The sequence below is a fragment of the Torulaspora globosa genome, chromosome 6 (genome assembly GCF_014133895.1).
Source record: "Torulaspora globosa chromosome 6, complete sequence".
Classification (NCBI taxonomy): domain Eukaryota; kingdom Fungi; phylum Ascomycota; class Saccharomycetes; order Saccharomycetales; family Saccharomycetaceae; genus Torulaspora; species Torulaspora globosa.
This window is the reverse complement of record NC_050732.1, coordinates 383,436-400,956: the sequence shown is the minus strand read 5'-3', so window position 1 is coordinate 400,956 and position 17,521 is coordinate 383,436. Positions and strand designations below refer to the sequence as shown.

At 46.5% G+C, this 17,521-nt stretch overlaps 12 protein-coding genes across 12 annotated transcripts; 6 read left to right on the top strand and 6 right to left on the bottom strand.

Moving 5' to 3' along the window:
• Positions 1 to 23: 23 nt before the first annotated feature.
• On the bottom strand, positions 24 to 1,181 carry REI1 (Rei1p; the record flags this gene model as incomplete). The annotated part of the gene is made up of 1 exon (XM_037284652.1): positions 24 to 1,181. The coding sequence occupies one exon, from the start codon at positions 1,179 to 1,181 to the stop codon at positions 24 to 26; it is 1,158 nt and encodes a 385-aa protein (XP_037140548.1).
• A 163-nt stretch (positions 1,182 to 1,344) lies between these two features.
• On the bottom strand, positions 1,345 to 2,415 carry TSC10 (3-dehydrosphinganine reductase; the record flags this gene model as incomplete). Its single annotated transcript, XM_037284651.1, has 1 exon — positions 1,345 to 2,415. One exon carries the CDS (start codon positions 2,413 to 2,415, stop codon positions 1,345 to 1,347), a length of 1,071 nt encoding a protein of 356 aa, XP_037140547.1.
• Positions 2,416 to 2,497: 82 nt separating this feature from the next.
• COA3 (Coa3p) lies at positions 2,498 to 2,764 on the bottom strand (the record flags this gene model as incomplete). Its single annotated transcript, XM_037284650.1, has 1 exon — positions 2,498 to 2,764. One exon carries the CDS (start codon positions 2,762 to 2,764, stop codon positions 2,498 to 2,500), a length of 267 nt encoding a protein of 88 aa, XP_037140546.1.
• Positions 2,765 to 3,146: 382 nt separating this feature from the next.
• MRPL8 (mitochondrial 54S ribosomal protein bL17m) lies at positions 3,147 to 3,884 on the top strand (the record flags this gene model as incomplete). The annotated part of the gene is made up of 1 exon (XM_037284649.1): positions 3,147 to 3,884. One exon carries the CDS (start codon positions 3,147 to 3,149, stop codon positions 3,882 to 3,884), a length of 738 nt encoding a protein of 245 aa, XP_037140545.1.
• A 174-nt stretch (positions 3,885 to 4,058) lies between these two features.
• HG536_0F01950 (uncharacterized protein) lies at positions 4,059 to 5,117 on the top strand (the record flags this gene model as incomplete). The annotated part of the gene is made up of 1 exon (XM_037284648.1): positions 4,059 to 5,117. The coding sequence occupies one exon, from the start codon at positions 4,059 to 4,061 to the stop codon at positions 5,115 to 5,117; it is 1,059 nt and encodes a 352-aa protein (XP_037140544.1).
• A 71-nt stretch (positions 5,118 to 5,188) lies between these two features.
• On the bottom strand, positions 5,189 to 7,669 carry PPS1 (tyrosine/serine/threonine protein phosphatase PPS1; the record flags this gene model as incomplete). The annotated part of the gene is made up of 1 exon (XM_037284647.1): positions 5,189 to 7,669. One exon carries the CDS (start codon positions 7,667 to 7,669, stop codon positions 5,189 to 5,191), a length of 2,481 nt encoding a protein of 826 aa, XP_037140543.1.
• Positions 7,670 to 8,045: 376 nt separating this feature from the next.
• Positions 8,046 to 8,732, top strand: DPB3 (DNA polymerase epsilon noncatalytic subunit; the record flags this gene model as incomplete). The annotated part of the gene is made up of 1 exon (XM_037284646.1): positions 8,046 to 8,732. One exon carries the CDS (start codon positions 8,046 to 8,048, stop codon positions 8,730 to 8,732), a length of 687 nt encoding a protein of 228 aa, XP_037140542.1.
• A 119-nt stretch (positions 8,733 to 8,851) lies between these two features.
• Positions 8,852 to 9,799, top strand: MPM1 (Mpm1p; the record flags this gene model as incomplete). Its single annotated transcript, XM_037284645.1, has 1 exon — positions 8,852 to 9,799. The coding sequence occupies one exon, from the start codon at positions 8,852 to 8,854 to the stop codon at positions 9,797 to 9,799; it is 948 nt and encodes a 315-aa protein (XP_037140541.1).
• A 225-nt stretch (positions 9,800 to 10,024) lies between these two features.
• PAF1 (Paf1p) lies at positions 10,025 to 11,326 on the top strand (the record flags this gene model as incomplete). Its single annotated transcript, XM_037284644.1, has 1 exon — positions 10,025 to 11,326. One exon carries the CDS (start codon positions 10,025 to 10,027, stop codon positions 11,324 to 11,326), a length of 1,302 nt encoding a protein of 433 aa, XP_037140540.1.
• A 290-nt stretch (positions 11,327 to 11,616) lies between these two features.
• HG536_0F01900 (S-formylglutathione hydrolase) lies at positions 11,617 to 12,510 on the top strand (the record flags this gene model as incomplete). The annotated part of the gene is made up of 1 exon (XM_037284643.1): positions 11,617 to 12,510. The coding sequence occupies one exon, from the start codon at positions 11,617 to 11,619 to the stop codon at positions 12,508 to 12,510; it is 894 nt and encodes a 297-aa protein (XP_037140539.1).
• A 49-nt stretch (positions 12,511 to 12,559) lies between these two features.
• SAF1 (SCF ubiquitin ligase complex subunit SAF1) lies at positions 12,560 to 14,293 on the bottom strand (the record flags this gene model as incomplete). The annotated part of the gene is made up of 1 exon (XM_037284642.1): positions 12,560 to 14,293. One exon carries the CDS (start codon positions 14,291 to 14,293, stop codon positions 12,560 to 12,562), a length of 1,734 nt encoding a protein of 577 aa, XP_037140538.1.
• A 169-nt stretch (positions 14,294 to 14,462) lies between these two features.
• On the bottom strand, positions 14,463 to 17,129 carry DUG2 (glutamine amidotransferase subunit DUG2; the record flags this gene model as incomplete). The annotated part of the gene is made up of 1 exon (XM_037284641.1): positions 14,463 to 17,129. One exon carries the CDS (start codon positions 17,127 to 17,129, stop codon positions 14,463 to 14,465), a length of 2,667 nt encoding a protein of 888 aa, XP_037140537.1.
• Between the last annotated feature and the right edge of the window lie 392 nt (positions 17,130 to 17,521).

Below are 17,521 nucleotides of genomic sequence, written 5' to 3'. Positions count from 1 at the left end.
TACAAAATAGATGGTAAGACAACTTATTGTAATAATTGGTCTCTATAATGAGGTTGATTATTGATGAATTTCGCAGCTCTTTTATCGTGTCTCTTCTTGTCTTTGACCTCTGTTTGCCAGACCCGTTGTTGGACTTGAACTTGCTTTCTGTCAAAGGATGTGAGGAATGACCTGGTTTCTGCTGCCACCAGCGTGCCCTGTCCCTCGGTCAATTCAACCTCAGGCCGTAAGTTTTGCCTGTAATAACGTTGCAGTGATCTGTGACCGACTTTGATGCCGGTCGGTAGATGAAGCTCTACACCGTCGTGGTAGATGTAATCTTGCGGAACATCTTCATCGTCGCTGGCGTCTTCCTCACCACTTCCAATATCTTCCCAGTCATCCTCGTTAGTCTCAGCAGCATCGACTGATTGGTGCTGCTTGTAGGTACTCGAAAAGTCGTAGAACTGTGACACTTCAAGCTTTTCGTCTTCCTCCTCGTAAGGGATCCTGCAATGTCTCTTGGCCAACATATGAGCTTTGACGGATTCCAACGTCCTACCTTGGAAGTTACACACAATGCAGACATTTCCAAGGCCGATTTTCTCAGATATGTATTCCAGCAACCCGTCTCGATCGGTCAAGTACTTCTGTTCGGGTATATAGAAGCCGTGATTCTTGAACATGTGGTCCAGATTCTGTTCGACGGTCTTCGAATTTTTACTCTTGGTGCAAAAGAAACATTCAGTCAACGGTATATCCACTTTGTTGTCGATCTTCTGTTGCATCAGTTTCTCCGCCAGCTGCTCTTCAGTCAAATCCTCAGCTGAAGGTGATTCATCCACCTTCGGTTCCGCTCTTTCCGCCTTTCCCCCCTGTGGCACCTCCTGCTCCTTCATCTTTTTCAAGGCATTCTGCTCAGCTAGCTTCAATAACTCTCTTTTTTTCTCCAGTAGAGCCTCCTTCTCCCTTCTTCTAGCCTCTTTTTTGGTCATCTGCTTCTTGTCTTCAGAGCTCTGCATTTCTGCCTCTTGATTAGACACTGCTTGAACCTTCGAGTTGAACAATTCCTCAGTGATCGGTGACAAGTGAGCAACCCGTCTCTTCAGATTATAGCGATGCCAGTCCGACTTCATATGCTCTCTTTGAGCCTGGCTACTCGAAAATTGCAGCTCACATGTATTACAGGTATACGTCGACATGATGACGGGACTCTTTGGGCTACTATAACACTTATTCCATCAACTTTTCAGGCTCATTAGTCAAATTTTCACTAAGTATTTCCATCTCATCGCATTGGTAAAAAAGACACTCTATAACCATCACATGATGAACAGTGAAGGCTCAAATACTCGGCCGTCTGGCCTATTGAGCGTCGTCCGCTGCGTGTGGTTTCTTCAACAGACCTCTGTCTTGGCTCTTGTGCCATTTTTTGATGTTCCTCGAGCAAATTAGCATGTAAATTGGGACGATTAGAAAGTTGGCAAAAGTGCCGATGAGTAACTGAACGAACCACAGAAACGACTGGTTGTTGTGCTTGTTGAGCCCCATGTCCGTGCTCATGAGGACCCAGCCAATGAAGTCGACAGTGATGTCGTCGTAGCCTCGGTGCAGCCAGCGAACAACCCGGTTGCAACACTCCTCGCAGGAGATAAGCTCAGAGGCGCCCTCTATCTCCTTGGTTATGGAGGGCTTCGTAGTTTCCTCGACAGCATAGCCCTCGCTGTCGAAGTTTCCGGGGTAAACACACGAGATTCTCATCTCTGGCATTTCCTGTCTCAAGATCGACGTGAGCGACTTGATAGAGCCCTTGAGAGGGGCATACTGAGCGTACCCGATGAAGGGAAAGAAGCTTGTTTCACTTGAGAATAGCACGAGATGGCACTTTGGGAATAGTTGCGCCACTTTGTGACTTAGGAACAGCGCCGTAAGGTAGTTCATCTTCACCCCAGCCTCGAGCTCCACATCGGTCAGATCCTTGAACAGCTTCGGGGTAGACCCGCCAGCACATGCCAACACCTGGCTCAACTGGATATGCTTGGCCGCTAGCACCTCGAACAGACGAGCCACGTCTTCGCGATCCGAGAGATCGCACGGAATGTAGCCAATTCTATCCTTGTCAGACCATTCAGCGTCGAAACCCAGCTCTTTCGGCTCCACTTTGCCATCTGTGATCTCCTGCACCGCAGATACCAGCTTTTCTGCGCCTCTGCTCACTATGATTATCTTCGAGTTGACAGTCTCCCTGTAGTATTTGGCCGCGAACTGTTTACCGAGACCCTGCGACCCGCCGCTAATCAACACCACCTGGTCCTCCAGCGTATATTTCGTACCCTTCATCTCGCCTGATTCCCTCGTCTCCCACTCGACGTCCTGTAAGTAACGGTCTGTTCTGCTAAATGTCTTGGAGGTACCGTCTACGCGACAGAACACCATACAAGATCACCGAAATCGGCGCATTCCTACCTTATTTACACGTCTGCAATACATAAAGCGCTACACAACCACCCAAACTCCCTCACTTGTCTCTGTTGGCCTTGAGCACTTCGTACTCCTTCTTCAGCTGCGCCAGCTCCTTCTCATCGATAGGTGGGATGGGCACATCCGCAAAATCGTTATCCCTGTGCAAAAAGTTGTAGGTGTAGGCGTACACACCGCCAGTGACTGCTACCAGTAGAGCCAGTCCAATCATATTACCTTTGAAAAAGGGCTGTCTTGCCCTTATCATCGCTGGGGTCATCTTCCATGTTCTTCTATCCTGATATTTAGAGGGATCCAACACCATCACGACGCCAACCGATTGATTCCTGCTCTTTCTATGCTCTTCTGTCTGTGAGCTGCAAAGTCTGATGGCTTTTTCAAGCCCTTGTAGGCCATCTCTTATACAGGAACAAGGCTAAAATCGCAGAAAAGACAGCGTTCGGAGCCCAAAGAGCAGCTATATAAAGCCAATTGACGACTTATGGCGCGTAAGAACACCTCTGGCCGTCATACCGACGGTCTTGGGCCGTTGAACGGTTTAAGTAGTGGTTATGCGGTCGTATGTAATGATCTCTAATAGCACCTCTTGATTGACTACGAAATTTCATCAGTACTTAGAGCAGCAGTTTGAAAGCCATTGGCAAGGTTGTGGTGCTGGTTCTGGTTCGGATTCGGTGTTTGCTAGGATGACTGTTGGACTGGCTCGTAAGCTGTCGCGTACAAAGCCGCACCGGGATGCGCTTTTGAAGAATATGGTTACGCAATTGCTGCAACATGGCAGCATCGTGTCGACACATGAGAAGTGTAAGGAGGCATCCAGACTTGCCGAGAGGGTGATCAGCTGGGCCAAGAAGGTTAACGAGAATCCTTCGTCTCCGCTGCGCTCGGAGATCCAATCGAGACTGTTTTTGGCTGGCGACAATTCCAAGCTGATGGGGAGACTGCTGGGGGAGATAGCTCCCAACTATGTGGGCCGGAACGGTGGCTACACGAGAGTGCTGCATCTGGAGCGCAGACTGGGCGACAAGGCGAAGCAGTCTGTCCTGGAGCTGGTGAACACACCGGTGATAGACTCCGAGGGCAATTTCAACAGAGGAAACATGAAGCTGTGGCTGCTGGTGAAGAACACCATGCATGACGAGAGCTGCCACAAGCCGTACAGCTCGCTCACGCTGAAGAGTCTGAAGAAAATGCTCGTGGGCAAGACGCCAGAGCAGCTGAGATCGGAGATTCTCGCCGTCAGACGCTTTCTGAAAGAGCACCAGGGAGAAGAGTGGAATGAGACCATAGAGACGGGCGTAGTAGACGTCCTGCTGGAGCAAATGCAGGGACCAGGCTCGTCTGCCACTAAGAAGGGCAAGAAAAACGGGGGCTACGCATTCGTGAGCCAGAGGCCAGTCAGGGACTTCGCACCGGCTCCTTGAATATTCAGATGATGTTAGTTAATCCTTGTATATAAATCACAACGTTGGTGATCGCCTATTATAGTGCTTTCGCGCGAACAAGTGACTAACTTCAATGCCCCAGCCGGTTGAATCTCTGGCATAAAGATCCAGATAGGAAGCTTATTGGATTGAAATAGGAGCTGGGACTTCAGGATGCCTCTGGTGAAAAACCCGGTAGTTGCTTTCAATGGTTTGGCCGATGCTATCGGTAACACTCCACTTATCAAATTGACTAAGCTGTCTGAACAGCTGGGAAGGAACATATGGGGGAAATCGGAGTTGCAAAATCCAGGTGGATCAGTGAAAGATCGAGCTGCGCTCTATTTGATAAAAGAAGCCGAGCGACTCGGGCAAATTGACCCTAATAAGCCCAATCCGACTATTGTTGAGGGCTCTGCGGGCAACACAGCCATTGGGCTAGCCCATATCGCAAGAGCCCGTGGCTATAAGTCTATTTTCTACATGCCAAACACTCAATCCGCCTCTAAGATCAATCTACTGAAATTCCTTGGGGCAGAAGTGCATCCTGTTCCGGTGTGTCCTGTTAGCGATCCACTAAACTTCAACAACAGAGCGAGGGACCATGCTGCTAGACTCCCAAATGCGGTCTGGACTGATCAATTCGACAATCCAGCAAACTGGAAAGCACATTATTACACTACGGGTCCTGAAATTTACGAGCAATTGAAGCAGAATGGCCTGTCGTGCGATGCTTTCACCTGTTCTACTGGTACGGGAGGCACCTTGACAGGTGTGGGGCGCTATTTGAAGGAAGCTACCAACGGGAAATGTCAACTGGTTGCTGCAGATCCGCCGGGATCTGTGATCTACTCGTATGTCACACAAGGTACTCTAGATCGCAAAGGCTCTTCATTCACTGAAGGCATCGGTCAAGGTCGAATCACCAAAAACTTGGAAGCATCCGTTGAACTAATCGATGAAGCGGTATTCGTTCCAGATGAAGAATCAATCGCCATGATCTACAGGTTGCTCGATGAAGAGGGGCTTTATATAGGTGGCACTTCTGCTCTTAATGTCGTAGCCGCATGTAAAGTCGCAGAAAAGTTACCTGAGGGTGCCAATGTGGTAACTATATTGTGTGACTCTGGTCATAAATATGCGGAAAGAGTGTCGTCCAAGAAGTGGTTGAAGGAGAAGAATCTTTTCGGTTCGATTCCAGATCATCTTTTGAAATATGCTGTATTAGATTGACTACGAAAATCTCATGTACGTAAGGTATAAATTCTTTGTTAACACAGTTATGTGAAAGGATGGGTTGGGCGTCAGATATAGTTCGTATTCAGCTCCGATATCGACCTACAGAGAATGTGCCAATCAATCTCCCTTTGATGCAATTGTTGTTCCTGCCACTTCAGTAATTCATACATGAACATAAGATTGGGCTGAATAATGACATTCAGCCGTCTGACTCTCACAAACAAGTAAGCCCTCAAAACGTCACACCGTAAACGCTTCATGCATTCCGCTATGCAAACTGTGGCCGATCTCGACACCCCGACCATGCAATGCACCAAAACTTTACCGTTTGCTCTATAGCAATCATCAATAAAGGATAAAACATGTTCCAACTGATGAGTGAGAGTATCTTTACCATTATCGCCTAGGTTCATAATTCTCAAAATCTTGAAGTCGTCCTTCTCGAAAATATCGAATGAGCTGTCGCTATGATCGTGCAGGCTGGCTTTAGTTTGAGTTTCAACTGTATATCCACGGGGGCGTGCTTGATAGCCACCCGTCACTTTTGATGCTGATGTCGATGCTAGTATTGGTGAAGATGACGCCCTACTTCTTGAATTAGTGCTCTCGGCCCAGGAAAGGTGTTCCCCGACGGAAACGATATAATTGATGCCAAGTTTCTTCAACAAATCAGGAGAATGAGCATGTTCTAGAGATCCCAGATACATGTGCGGCAGAATCCGCGACGGAAGAGGTCCCTTAAGGTTAGAAAAATCAGAGCCAGGCGGTATTCTGAAAAGGAAGATTTTGCTGAACATCTCCGGAGTTATATCAAGTGGTTCGAAGCCCTTGTCGGCACTTGTTTCGTAGTAAGGAAGGTTCTCTTTTCTCTTAGGGCTGAAAGTTCTCAGCAAAGTTTGTAAATGTCCCAATACCTGTAAATCCATATGGAATAAAAAAAATGGACGTTGATATTCGCAATGCAGTCTTATTAAAACTTCCTCCAAAGGCAAATCCCAGAAGAATATCAGGTAAGACACTAATAGAAAGGCAGTCTCTGTGTAGCCATCTGAACAGTACATTAAAATTTCGCTACTTTTTAGCATAGACACTCGATGGATGATGTAGCAGGTGTTGAGAATGATTTTAACCAGATTGATATTAAGAGAACCGAGTGTTATAGTACCGGAGCTGGGAAAGCTAATCTCTGCCGGATTTGTGCTGTCGCTTTGGGAGACGTTTAAAAAACACTCCCACAATTTCTCTAATGACGGCAGGCCTACACTTTCTACGCACCTTATCATCAAACTCCAGTTCCTCTCTGGTTCAGGTATGTCAAAAAATTTCGAGTCGATAAGATCCAGCTTATCAGGATTGAATTTTAGATTGTCCAACTTCACGATCGAGCCACTCTCGAAGGAGGAAGACGGTTGCCCACGGATGGTCATGCTATTGGCCTTTCGACATTTCTTTAGCAGCTTATAAACCTGGTAGTCAGTAGAGTTCCCGCACCACACAGAGCTTCCAACGTGCGAGGCAGAAGACATTTTTGACATCTCCAGCTTCTCACGGTAGAGCAGGTCCCTATCCCAGTTGTTAAAAGATACGACATCGAAATGCGATACGAGTTGCTCTGGAGCATGTTTCTTCAAAGTTGACGACTTCATGGGCACCGTGCCTATTAGCGACTTTGGAATCTCTTCAAGTGATGAGTACTGTAAAATCCTGATTTCCGTGCTAGCCAACTGTGCCGCAGGATAATTCCTCCGAACCAACTTCAGAGCAATGTTCAAGACTTTAGCCAGCTGGTAGCATCTCTGACATGGATGCTTGGTAAAATCATGGCAATCTTGCGCGACAAAGCAGTACACAACTATGATTGGTGACATTTCGACCATCTTCGATGGTTGAATATCAAATCTTCTGAAAGAGCCAGGCTGCTTCGGCGCATGAATAACAGCCACATCGCGACTGTTTGATACCTCAGGTCTTTTTTTCAGAGCGTAGGTCTGCCTAGTGAGTGCGTCTGTCATCAGAAAGGGCAAAACGCCATACTGAGAACATAAGCGAACCACATCATTCAGATCTTGCTCTACTACTGACTCATTCACCTTTGAGAGTTCTTCCCTTATCACGTTCTTCAAGATGAGCTCTGCTGCGGCCCTATCCGAGTGATGGAACGGCTGAGCTTTTTCAGCACTCCAATTCATCAGGAAGTCGTGAGGATCCATTGAGCACCGTAGAATACCAGAATTTTGAATCCAGCCTTCACACATTGGCTGTGAACGTACAATGGAAACGGCACTCGGAAAGCTAGGCGGTGCCGATGTCGAATAACTGTGTAGCCACGGAAACATTTGATCGCACGCAGGCAGTGGGGTTGAAAGGTGCGACCTCAAACGATCGCAAAGTTCTCCAGCTGAAATTCCATTGAATTGCAATGTTCCAAGGTCGCTAGAACCCTTTTCTGAATCATGTCTCTTGATCTGGATCGATCCCAGGCCACAATCATCACCAGTATTCTGTCTCTTGGAAGAACTTCTTTGTACAGCAGAAAAATCACACATCTTGCGACAGGAAGCTTCCTGTACCAGCAGTACCACAATAATCCAGTACTAACCAAGATTCAGCCACTTCAGATCGCCTCAGTATGCTTTATAAACTCTGGAATTTCGATCTCAAAGGTTAAACTCGATGGCTCCTTAAGAGCGACGACCTTTAAGCTTGGCAGAAAAATGACAGCCAAAAGAGAAATCGGCTAACAGGCTAAAGAGCCCATAACAGTGCCATTGGAGGTTTATTTGGTGGTCTGTAAGCTACCTTGGATTGAATTGAGCTGGTTTCCGCAAAGAACGACCTTTTTTGGACACTTTGTTGAGCAGTTTGCGTGGAAAACCCGTAGGACCATTGAATATAGAGCTGTAGATCCTGTAATCACTGAAGATGGCGGAGAATGTCGCAGACAAGGTGGAAGATCGAATGCAAGTGGACGAGCAAGATACAATGCCGGACGAAAACCCAACGGCAGCGGAGCAGCCGTCGAGTGAATGCACGAGAGTCATGGAGCAGCTGAAGCGAACCCAGCCCCGACTACCGATCTCCAAAGTCAAGAAGATCGCAAAAAGCGACCCCGACTACATACTGACCGCGGGAAATGCATTCATGGCTGTTGCTTTCGCGGCAGAGCTGTTTGTGCAGTCGCTCACAGAAGAAATGATTCAGCTGTCGTACCTGTCAAGCAAGTCGAGTAATTCCAAGAGCGTGCGGCTAAGCTATCAGCATCTGTCCGAGTGTGTTGCTAGGAAAGAGAACTATCTATTCCTCGAAGATGTTGTACCAAAGACCAAGAACCTCCGGACGCTGGTCAAGGAGAACAAGGTTAGATACATGACAAGGCCTGAAGGGCAACAAACCCTTCCGTTCCGGGAGAAGACGGTGGAACCTGAAGGAGAAGAAGGGGACGAAGAAGAGCAGGACTCGGCAGAGGAGGACGTGGAGGATCCCGCGGTGGAAGAACAGTTGAAGGAAATCGAAGAGATGAACCGAGTGCCAGACTTGCCCGGTGATGGGAACCATTCTGAAGAGGAACAGAGCGACCATGGCGAAGAAGATGAACCACCAGCCAACTGATTCCTGTGTATGCCATAGAGTGTGTAGTTGTCATGTGATATGATCCTTCTGAAGCATATAAGGAACTAAGGGCCAGACGGTATCTTGTATTCATCACTTACAGAGACGCTTATTGCAGAATGGGTTTATTCGGTGGCTCTGAAGATAAGAATATCGATAAGGTGAACCAGAGGATCCTGGAGGACGAACTGGCCGGTCCTGTGGCGGATAAAGTAGGATCAATTTCTGATTCGATGTCTTCGATTTGGAAGGACTCATCCTCACTGTGGTCTGATGCCGTGGAGAATCCTGATAAGTTTCTACGTGACATCTCTGGTTTGCAAAACCATAAGGAGCGAGATGTCTGGGAGAACTTTGCGATGAGCGCATCCGATGCGGTCGGGTCTCTACTGGACGCTTTTGGATTACCAGGTGGTTATGGGAATCCGAGAAGGATCAAATACTTGATGGACGACCCGTTCACTTCTGAGGAGATTGTGGCTCAAGGTGTCACCGGGCTTTTCAACTACAGAACGCCGACTGAGCTGCAGTTCACGGAATGTAATCAAGTGGGAGGGCTCTCAGTGTGGAATACCAAGGGCTGGTGGAGATGTCTGTTCCCCGAGAAGGAGGTTAGCAAAAGACTCGCTGACCAGAAAGACCAGCTGCCATTTATTTTGACCAAGGAGAAGGCCGAAAACGATCACGCACACAAGTTTGGACTGTTCTTCCCGGAGTACACAGGGTATTTGACGTGGAAGAGCCACATGAACCAGCTGATTCGTGAGCGAAGGGACAAGCAGGCTGCAGCAGCGAAGGACAAGCCCGTTCCCGCGACACCAGAGGACTTTATGATCGAAACTGAGCGCCGTCCTGACGATAAGGAAAAGAGGGTTATTGGCACTTCTGAGTATGTGACATACACTTACACGCCAGAGGGCCAAAACGAAATGAAGAAGACAAAGACATACTACGATAACGGCACGGTGCTTGTCAAATCTCAAAGCAAACTGACTCCCGCAGACGATGGCAAACCACAGGTCGAGACCTCTGAAAAGATCGTGCGTGTGGAGGATGATGAGAAATGAACCTGTTAATAAGCTTTAAAGGCAAATACCGTGACCAAGCAAATGGAAACCGCGATGTCAGCTAGCTCAAACCTATGATGGCATCTCGGAGGTTGGAACCTCTTATATAGTTAAGTACTGTCTAAGATCAAATACTTCAAGTGAGCGACGCTTATGAAAGACAAAAACTCTTGATGAAAAGCTCATCAAGAGAAAGATAGAAGAGTGTAGCTGTCGGATTCCAATATGTCTAAGAAGCAGGAATATATTGCCAAGATCAAATACCAAAATAATCTGCCACCTCCGCTTCTGCCACCTAAGCTACTCAAGTACAAAGTGAACGATGGGGAAGAGCCGGACTCAGCAGAATTGATCACTTCGTTGTACAGCAAAACTTCTGTGACACCATTGGTAAAGCTCAACAATGACCTGGGGATGCCTCTGGATCTGATGCAAGTTCCTGGACTGCTTAACAACATGGACACCAAGTATCTATACGAACTTGACGGAGTGAAGCTGGCTCAGCAGGACAGAGTGCTGCTGAGAGCACCCGGTGCTGATAGGATTCCGAAGACGGATATGTCTAAGGTGACGTTTTTAAGACGTACTGAGTACATTTCGACTGCCATCACGTCTCATGGACATGGAGAGGAAAAGAAGAAGAGGCCAGCTTCGCAGCTAGATGAGAGCGAAGAGTCCCTGAGTGCCCCGCAGATAGTTGAAAAGGTTGAAAGCGGTTTTGACGCCATGACAAAGGACCTATCACAGTTGCAACATCCAGTCAAAAAGAAAGTACATGCTGTGAAGACGTGGAATCTGTTGCCCGATACAGCGTCGATGGACCAAAGCTACTTTACGTTGAAGCTGGTAGGAAGTGCAGCATTGCATTCCAGCGAGAAGCAGAAGCTTGCGCTTTCAACGGCTATTTTCCGTCCGGTGGAGCTGGAGGAGGATGAGTGGATCTCGATGTATGCCACAGACCCCAAGCACTCAGACGTTCTATCAAAGAACATGGAAAAGAAGATTGATGACAATTTACAAGACGAGGAGAATGAAGGTAAGATCTACAAATTCAAGAGATTGCGGGACTTTGATATGAAGCAGATACCACGTCAGGGACACGCTGGCGACTTCGGCGAATTGGCTTTAGTTCTGAACGACGAGAAGGGCATCGCTTACTATAGACCACTCCGCTCAAGAATTGAGCTAAGACGTCGGCGGGTCAACGATGTTATAAAACCGCTAGTGAGGGAACATAACATCGACCAAATAAACGTCACTTTAAGGAACCCAACACCACAAGAAGCCAACGTGAGGGACAGATTGCGAATGAAATTCGACCCAATTGATTTCGCAAACGTCGACGAAGAAGAGGAGGAGCGCGAGCGAGAAACAGATAACCAAGAGTCGTCGGCGCCCGCCGCTCAAGAGCCTCCCTCTCAAGAACCCCAGGCGACACAGGACTCCAAGGAACCAGATTCTTTAGCAGAAGACCCTGAGAAGCAAGATGCGAAAGAGACAGAACAAGCTAAAGAAATCCAAGCGTAGGCCAAGATACGAATAATTTTTTTCATTGTAGTATACAGCGGATCAATTAAATAACCTAACCATTTAAACTTACTCGATAAATTGATAAATGCTGCCAATTGATTAAGTGATTTTGGACTGTTACTGGTTCCTCGTGAGTTCGTACAATAGTTAGTACTCAGCTCTTAGATCTTATCACAGAGCGAGATACTCTTGAATTAAGGGATAATTTGATCAACATACGGAGCTACAGATCTAACCTCTGGTGAATCTCATAGGACCTATAATCTGGCAAGATCCCTACTGGTAATATGTCTTTCAAGGTAAGCGAAGATGTTGCTGTTTGTGGAGGAAGGCTCTTGAAGCTGTCCCACTTCTCACAAGTGATCGGAACAATAATGAATGTCAACGTTTATTTGCCGAAGCAATACTATTCCCAGACTGACAACAAGGTGATCCCTGCTGTATACTACCTTTCTGGCTTAACTTGCAGCCCTCAGAATGCTTCTGAGAAGGCTTTCTGGCCCTTCCAAGCTGACAAGTATGGATTCGCAGTGGTGTTTCCTGACACATCTCCTCGTGGTGGAGATGTGCCAGGCGATCCAGAGGGCTCCTGGGACTTTGGCGTTGGCGCAGGATTCTACGTGAATGCCACCCAGAAGCCTTATGACAAGCACTATCAAATGTATGATTACATACATAAGGAGCTGCCAACATCGCTGGACGAGTACTTTTCAAACGGCTCCCGTCTAGATTTCGTCGACAACGTGGCTATAACTGGCCATTCGATGGGCGGTTTCGGTGCTTTAGCTGGGTTCTTGAAGAATTACGATGCGAACCGCTACAAGTCCTGCTCCGCTTTTGCTCCCATAGTCAATCCTATCAAAGTTCCTTGGGGTAGAAAAGCGTTTGGGGGATATCTAGGGGCAGATGAGGAGGCTTGGAAAGGGTACGATCCGTCTGAACTGGTAAAGAAAGTTAGCAATCGAGGAAATGACCGGATTTTAATTCATCAGGGAACAAAAGATCCATTCCTCGAAAGCAATTTAAAACCTGAGCTTCTGTTAGAGGCATCTAAGGGCACTTCTTGGGAAGGTAAGATTGATTTAAAACTGGTTGACGGTTTCGATCACTCATACTACTTTGTAAGCAGTTTTGTTCCGGAACATGCAGCCTTCCACGCCAAGAACTTAGGGTTGATTTGAAATAGGAATCATTGAGAGCATTACAATGCGTACATAGGCTATTGCTTTATTACCTCTTGATTATCAGAGCACCAGACTGCCAACCGCCAGCGCTAACAGCCACACATACGTACTCTCGATCAAGACAAATCTTCGTTGGTTTCGCAACCCTCATATTCCTTATACTATCCCATCTTCCTATATTCTCATGCTCTACTACGTGTTCCGGGGATCCCAGGCCCAGGCAACCACAAAGCTGGCTCTCTAATCCCCAAGCGTAGATCTGACCTTTTAGAGTTAGTGCAATATTATGATAGTCTCCGGTGGCTAAAGAAATCACTCGATCGTCAGGATCTTCCAGTTTCAGCTCAATGAGCGTTTCGTTGTCGACGTTACCGTTCTCGATTTTAACCGTGTAGCATTCGTTATCGGTAAAAAGGACCAGAAGGCTATAACAAACAGATATTCTCACAAATTTCCCTGCAATCGGGAGCTTGATTTGCTGAACAAGACCATGGGAGTATTTCCAGAGGTTTTCCCCGTCGTTTGTAATGTAAAACACGCAGTCCCCTTGGAAGCATGCAAAGTCGATTACTTTACGAGGACCTGTAATCTCACCTGTCTGAGGAATAATTGAATAGTCAGCTTTTGAGCACAGCTCACCCTTCTTGAGTGCTTCACGTTTATTCCAGACGACCAATCCAACCTGATGTACGTATATGCAATTCAAGTCCCAGCCTGAGGCAATCTTCCATATTGGATTAGTTTCTCTAGGTGGCAGCCCTTCGAAAGCTAGTTTGACACCATAGTCAGAGTCAGGCGAGTCCCACGAGTATAAATCATGTTTGGTATCCATAGCAATGAAATGACTTCTACCAGATGAGACCGCCACAAACTTGATAGAGTCCAGTTGCTCCTTGTCCACCTTGAAAGAGTTGGAATCTGAAGTGAATATTTCAAAGGCATTGCGAGGGTATACCCTCTTTATATGCTCATTGTTGGGCACCGTCTGAGCGGAGTTCCTGTCCATTTGCTCTAGCTCCTCGTATATATTCGAGTGAGGACCAAGAGTTGGAGTCGGACCATGATGTTGGGTAGATCTTCCTGGGAAACTTCCTGGGAGACCAACGGGAGCCAGCACGATGTCTCTGGTGTGAGGAAAAGAAGCTTCGAGATTGTGAACCGCTTCACGAAAGGGGTTAAAGTCATGTTGTCCCTCAGCCGGTCCCGGGCCAACATGGCCACCTGAGAAAGTTGAGCCTGTGGTATAAAGCTTCCCAGATCGGGTCAAAATTTGGAAAGAAAACCCACCACCCGATAGCTGAACTATAGAACTATCCCCGTTCAACTTACTCTCATCCGACGAGAACCAAGGGACAAGCTCCGGAGTGTTCACACCATATCTAAGCCTTCTTCCAATGCCGTTGACATCCGCTTCAGGTATATGAGGGTTGGAAGTAGCCGTAAACCCCAATCTTGCATGCTTAAGACAACCCCAGGTATGAAGTTTGGCCTCCTCCGAACGCAGTTTGAAGCGCTCTTGCCAGCTCAGTGAGCTGAAGTTCTGCAACATAATCTTGTCTCCAAAAGGCTCATCATCACTATAAGAAGTCTCGTAAACCTTACAGAAAAGATCGTGCCATAAAGTTTCTGATGATTTGTAATTCAGCAACTTGTAGAAGTACCTATTGGTGTGGGAAAGACTCCTGATGTCCTGAGGTGACAGAAACGGTAAAGCAGCTTGCACAATATCCGGAGGAACGCTGTTGTAGACAGCCCCATCATCTGAGGAAATATCTGACATAGAACCAGACTGTCAGATTTTCTTGACAGTAACCTAAACTTGTATTCTGTATGCCTTGTCGTAAGGTTGCCGGTAAGACAACTTTTAAAGCCCTTGATGACAGAGGCGCATTAATGATCTACAAAGAGAATGAATTAATACGATATGTACAAATAAGTAGTTCAAGTCTTCAGAGTCTTCTGAAAACGTTCGAGATAATCTCCGCCAGATTTGTCCAGTTCTTGATTCTCAAATTCTCGTTATCCAGATGCCCATTGTCAGTAGATTGACCGCATGGGATCTGAATGGCGGGCGCATTGAATATGCGTTCTAGTGCTCTCACGCAGGGCACGGATCCACCTTCTTTGACGAAGAGTGGCTCCATTTCCCAGGTTTTTGTCATCTCTTCCTTGAAAACCTGATATGCATGATTGGTTGGGTCACCTAGCCAGGCTTCGGCACAGTTTTCTATCGATATTTGTAGGTAATTGGGGGTGGAGAGCTCTTGAAAGCATCTCTGTAAGTATTCTGTCAATGCTTTCTTGACCTCGCAGACGCTCTGCTCAGGCACAAGTCTTATTGATAATCCGACAGTTGCCGATTGTGGAATCACGGTAACGTTTCCTGGGCCACTCATGGTCATTGTCGTAACAGATAAGGAAGGTTTGGCCCAGTTCTTTATGAGGTCATCGACTTCTACATTATTCTCAAATTGAACAATATCGACGATCTCTTTGAACCTATGGCGGTCATATGCACTGATGTCCTTTAATGGTTCGTAAAAATTTGGAATCTGAATCCTTCCCTGATCATCCTGTAGTTTGGAGATAATGTTGAATAAATCAGCTGTAGGTTCTCTGTGTAAACCACCGTCCACACCTGAATGCCTATCGGGCTCGTCGCTCCAGACTTTAATCTTCGCATTTATGACACCTCTCAAGCCGTAATTCAGACAGGGGTGCTCTTCATCAACCCACGTTGAGTTACTTAGGAAGATCCAGTCGATTTTTCCACCGATCAATTCCTTGCTTTGAGTGCATACCAATTCGAGCCCCGGGGAACCTATCTCTTCGCTTCCTTCAACGATGAATACAACATCGTTGCGCAGTTCTCCAGCCTTCAAGAGCGTCGCAACAGAATGAATTGCGGCAACCAGGGGACCCTTGTTATCGCTAACTCCACGTCCCCTCATATAGCCATTTTCGCAAGTTAGAGTGAACGGGTCCGAATTCCATCTATTCCGATCAGCAGCTGGAATAACATCATAGTGGCCATACCACAGAATCTTTTGTTTGTTCTTGCCATTTCCAATGAAAGAGGCAAACACCACTGGATTATGGCCAGATTCTAGGGGAAATAAGTGTACTTCTTTGGCCCCAAACTTAGAGAAAAGTTTGCTCAAATAGGTAGCACAACGTCTAGATTCAAGCTGTTCCACTGTGCTGGGTGATTGTGATACAGACTGCATGCCTATCAAGTCACGCAGAGTTGCCAACATGTGCTCACTATCAGGTTTGAGAGAGCTGCCGCGAGCGAGGGCGATAGATTTGCGACGGCCCAACTCCGAAGCCTGATTTTCGATCTCTGTTAGCGAGTTCTTCAAGACCTCTGACAGATTCCATAAACGCAATGTACCGTCATTGCCGCCAACTAGGAAGCTTAGCTGCATTTCGTTTGGCCCAATACGTCTCTCGAACAGATCTGAACTCAACATTTTATCTTGATGTTCGTTCCAATGAATCACTTCCTTATCGTGGAATAGAGTTATTCCTCCCTCGTTAATGGCAAAGACATGATTCTTGTAAACGGATATTGATATGATATCTGACTTGTCAGGGGTGTGCAAAGTGGACACTAATTGTTTTGTAGTCAAGTCCCAAATCTTGATAATGCCTTCAGAAAGGCCGCAGTATAGGAAGGGAAAATCAGTTGCCTGAGCAAGCACAGTTTCTTCATTGTCCAGCACGGTACCTAGCGAACTGACTGAGACAACCCCATTAACGTTTTTTGTCAAGCACCATACTCTACTAATACCGTCTCCCCCGCCCGTGATGATGCATTCTGATATATCCGAATGGCTGCGACATAAGCTTTTTTTGCGTTCAAACTCATGTGGATGATTATGCTCAAATTCGCTAGTGCTATCGTTGCGCAGTAAACTGCTGCAGCTGAGACAGAGCTTCGAGATGCTGTAAACGAAACCGTTATGTGCATAGTTGATGATATTCTCAGACGATATCTCCAAAATTAGATTACAAGGCCCGTTCTGCAATGCCTTCTCATGAAATTTGTCGGATGCTACTTGTTTTTGACTTGGTTGACCTGTTGGTCCTGAAGAATCAAAGAATTTATCGTATCTTCTATGCGGTAATCTGTTTAGATCGCAAGGTGAATTCTCTTCCGCAGCTAAAAGCTTATCAAAGATGTTTCCCAGATACAGCATGCTAGCATTTTGGCAACCAAATACAAGCGTTTGTATCGAGTCCAGATATGTGATAGAGAAGATGTCACCTATATCTGTGACCGAATAAACCGTCGCCACTTCTCTGACTTGGACCGTTCCACCAATCTCGTACAAAGACCATACTCTGACAAGTGAATCCGCACCTGCTGAGAACAGGTAGTTTTCATCATTGGACCTCTCGAGACACAGAACGCTCGAACGAGTGTTGAGTTCCTGATCATCGCCCAACTGTATCGTCTTTACCAATTCATATGTGTAGAGAGTAAATGCCAGGATCTTCGAGTCTTGCGTACCTGCAAACAGCAGATTTCTCTTTGGGAACGAAATGATTGATATAATGGAGTAACCATGGCCCCACTTATGAACCAACTCTGGATTGTTTGAAGATGCCATCAGATACCAAAATCTCTCGATTCTTATCTTCCAATAATGCAGTAAGCGCTGTTTAACAGCAGCTTATATCACTGTCCATCCTGGCAAGTGAAGCCACATCTTTAGATAAGGGAAGCCCTCAATTGGACACTCAAAAAGAGGAGTCAGATTGTCATTTCCGTGGCTGCTTAGAAACTTGGCTATCTATCTCCATGTATCTAGTAGTTACATTCAAGATGGTCGAGGTTTCTTACGACTGATACGATGCTATTCATAATTTTGGCAAAGAATCTGCGCAAACACTTCCTTCAGTATTCTGAAAGAGCATTACACCGGGGGAGATCACCGAGGAATCCTACAACCCAAAGAATTGGGTAAAAGTGGATATGAAGTGTTGACGAACCGTCAGGCCA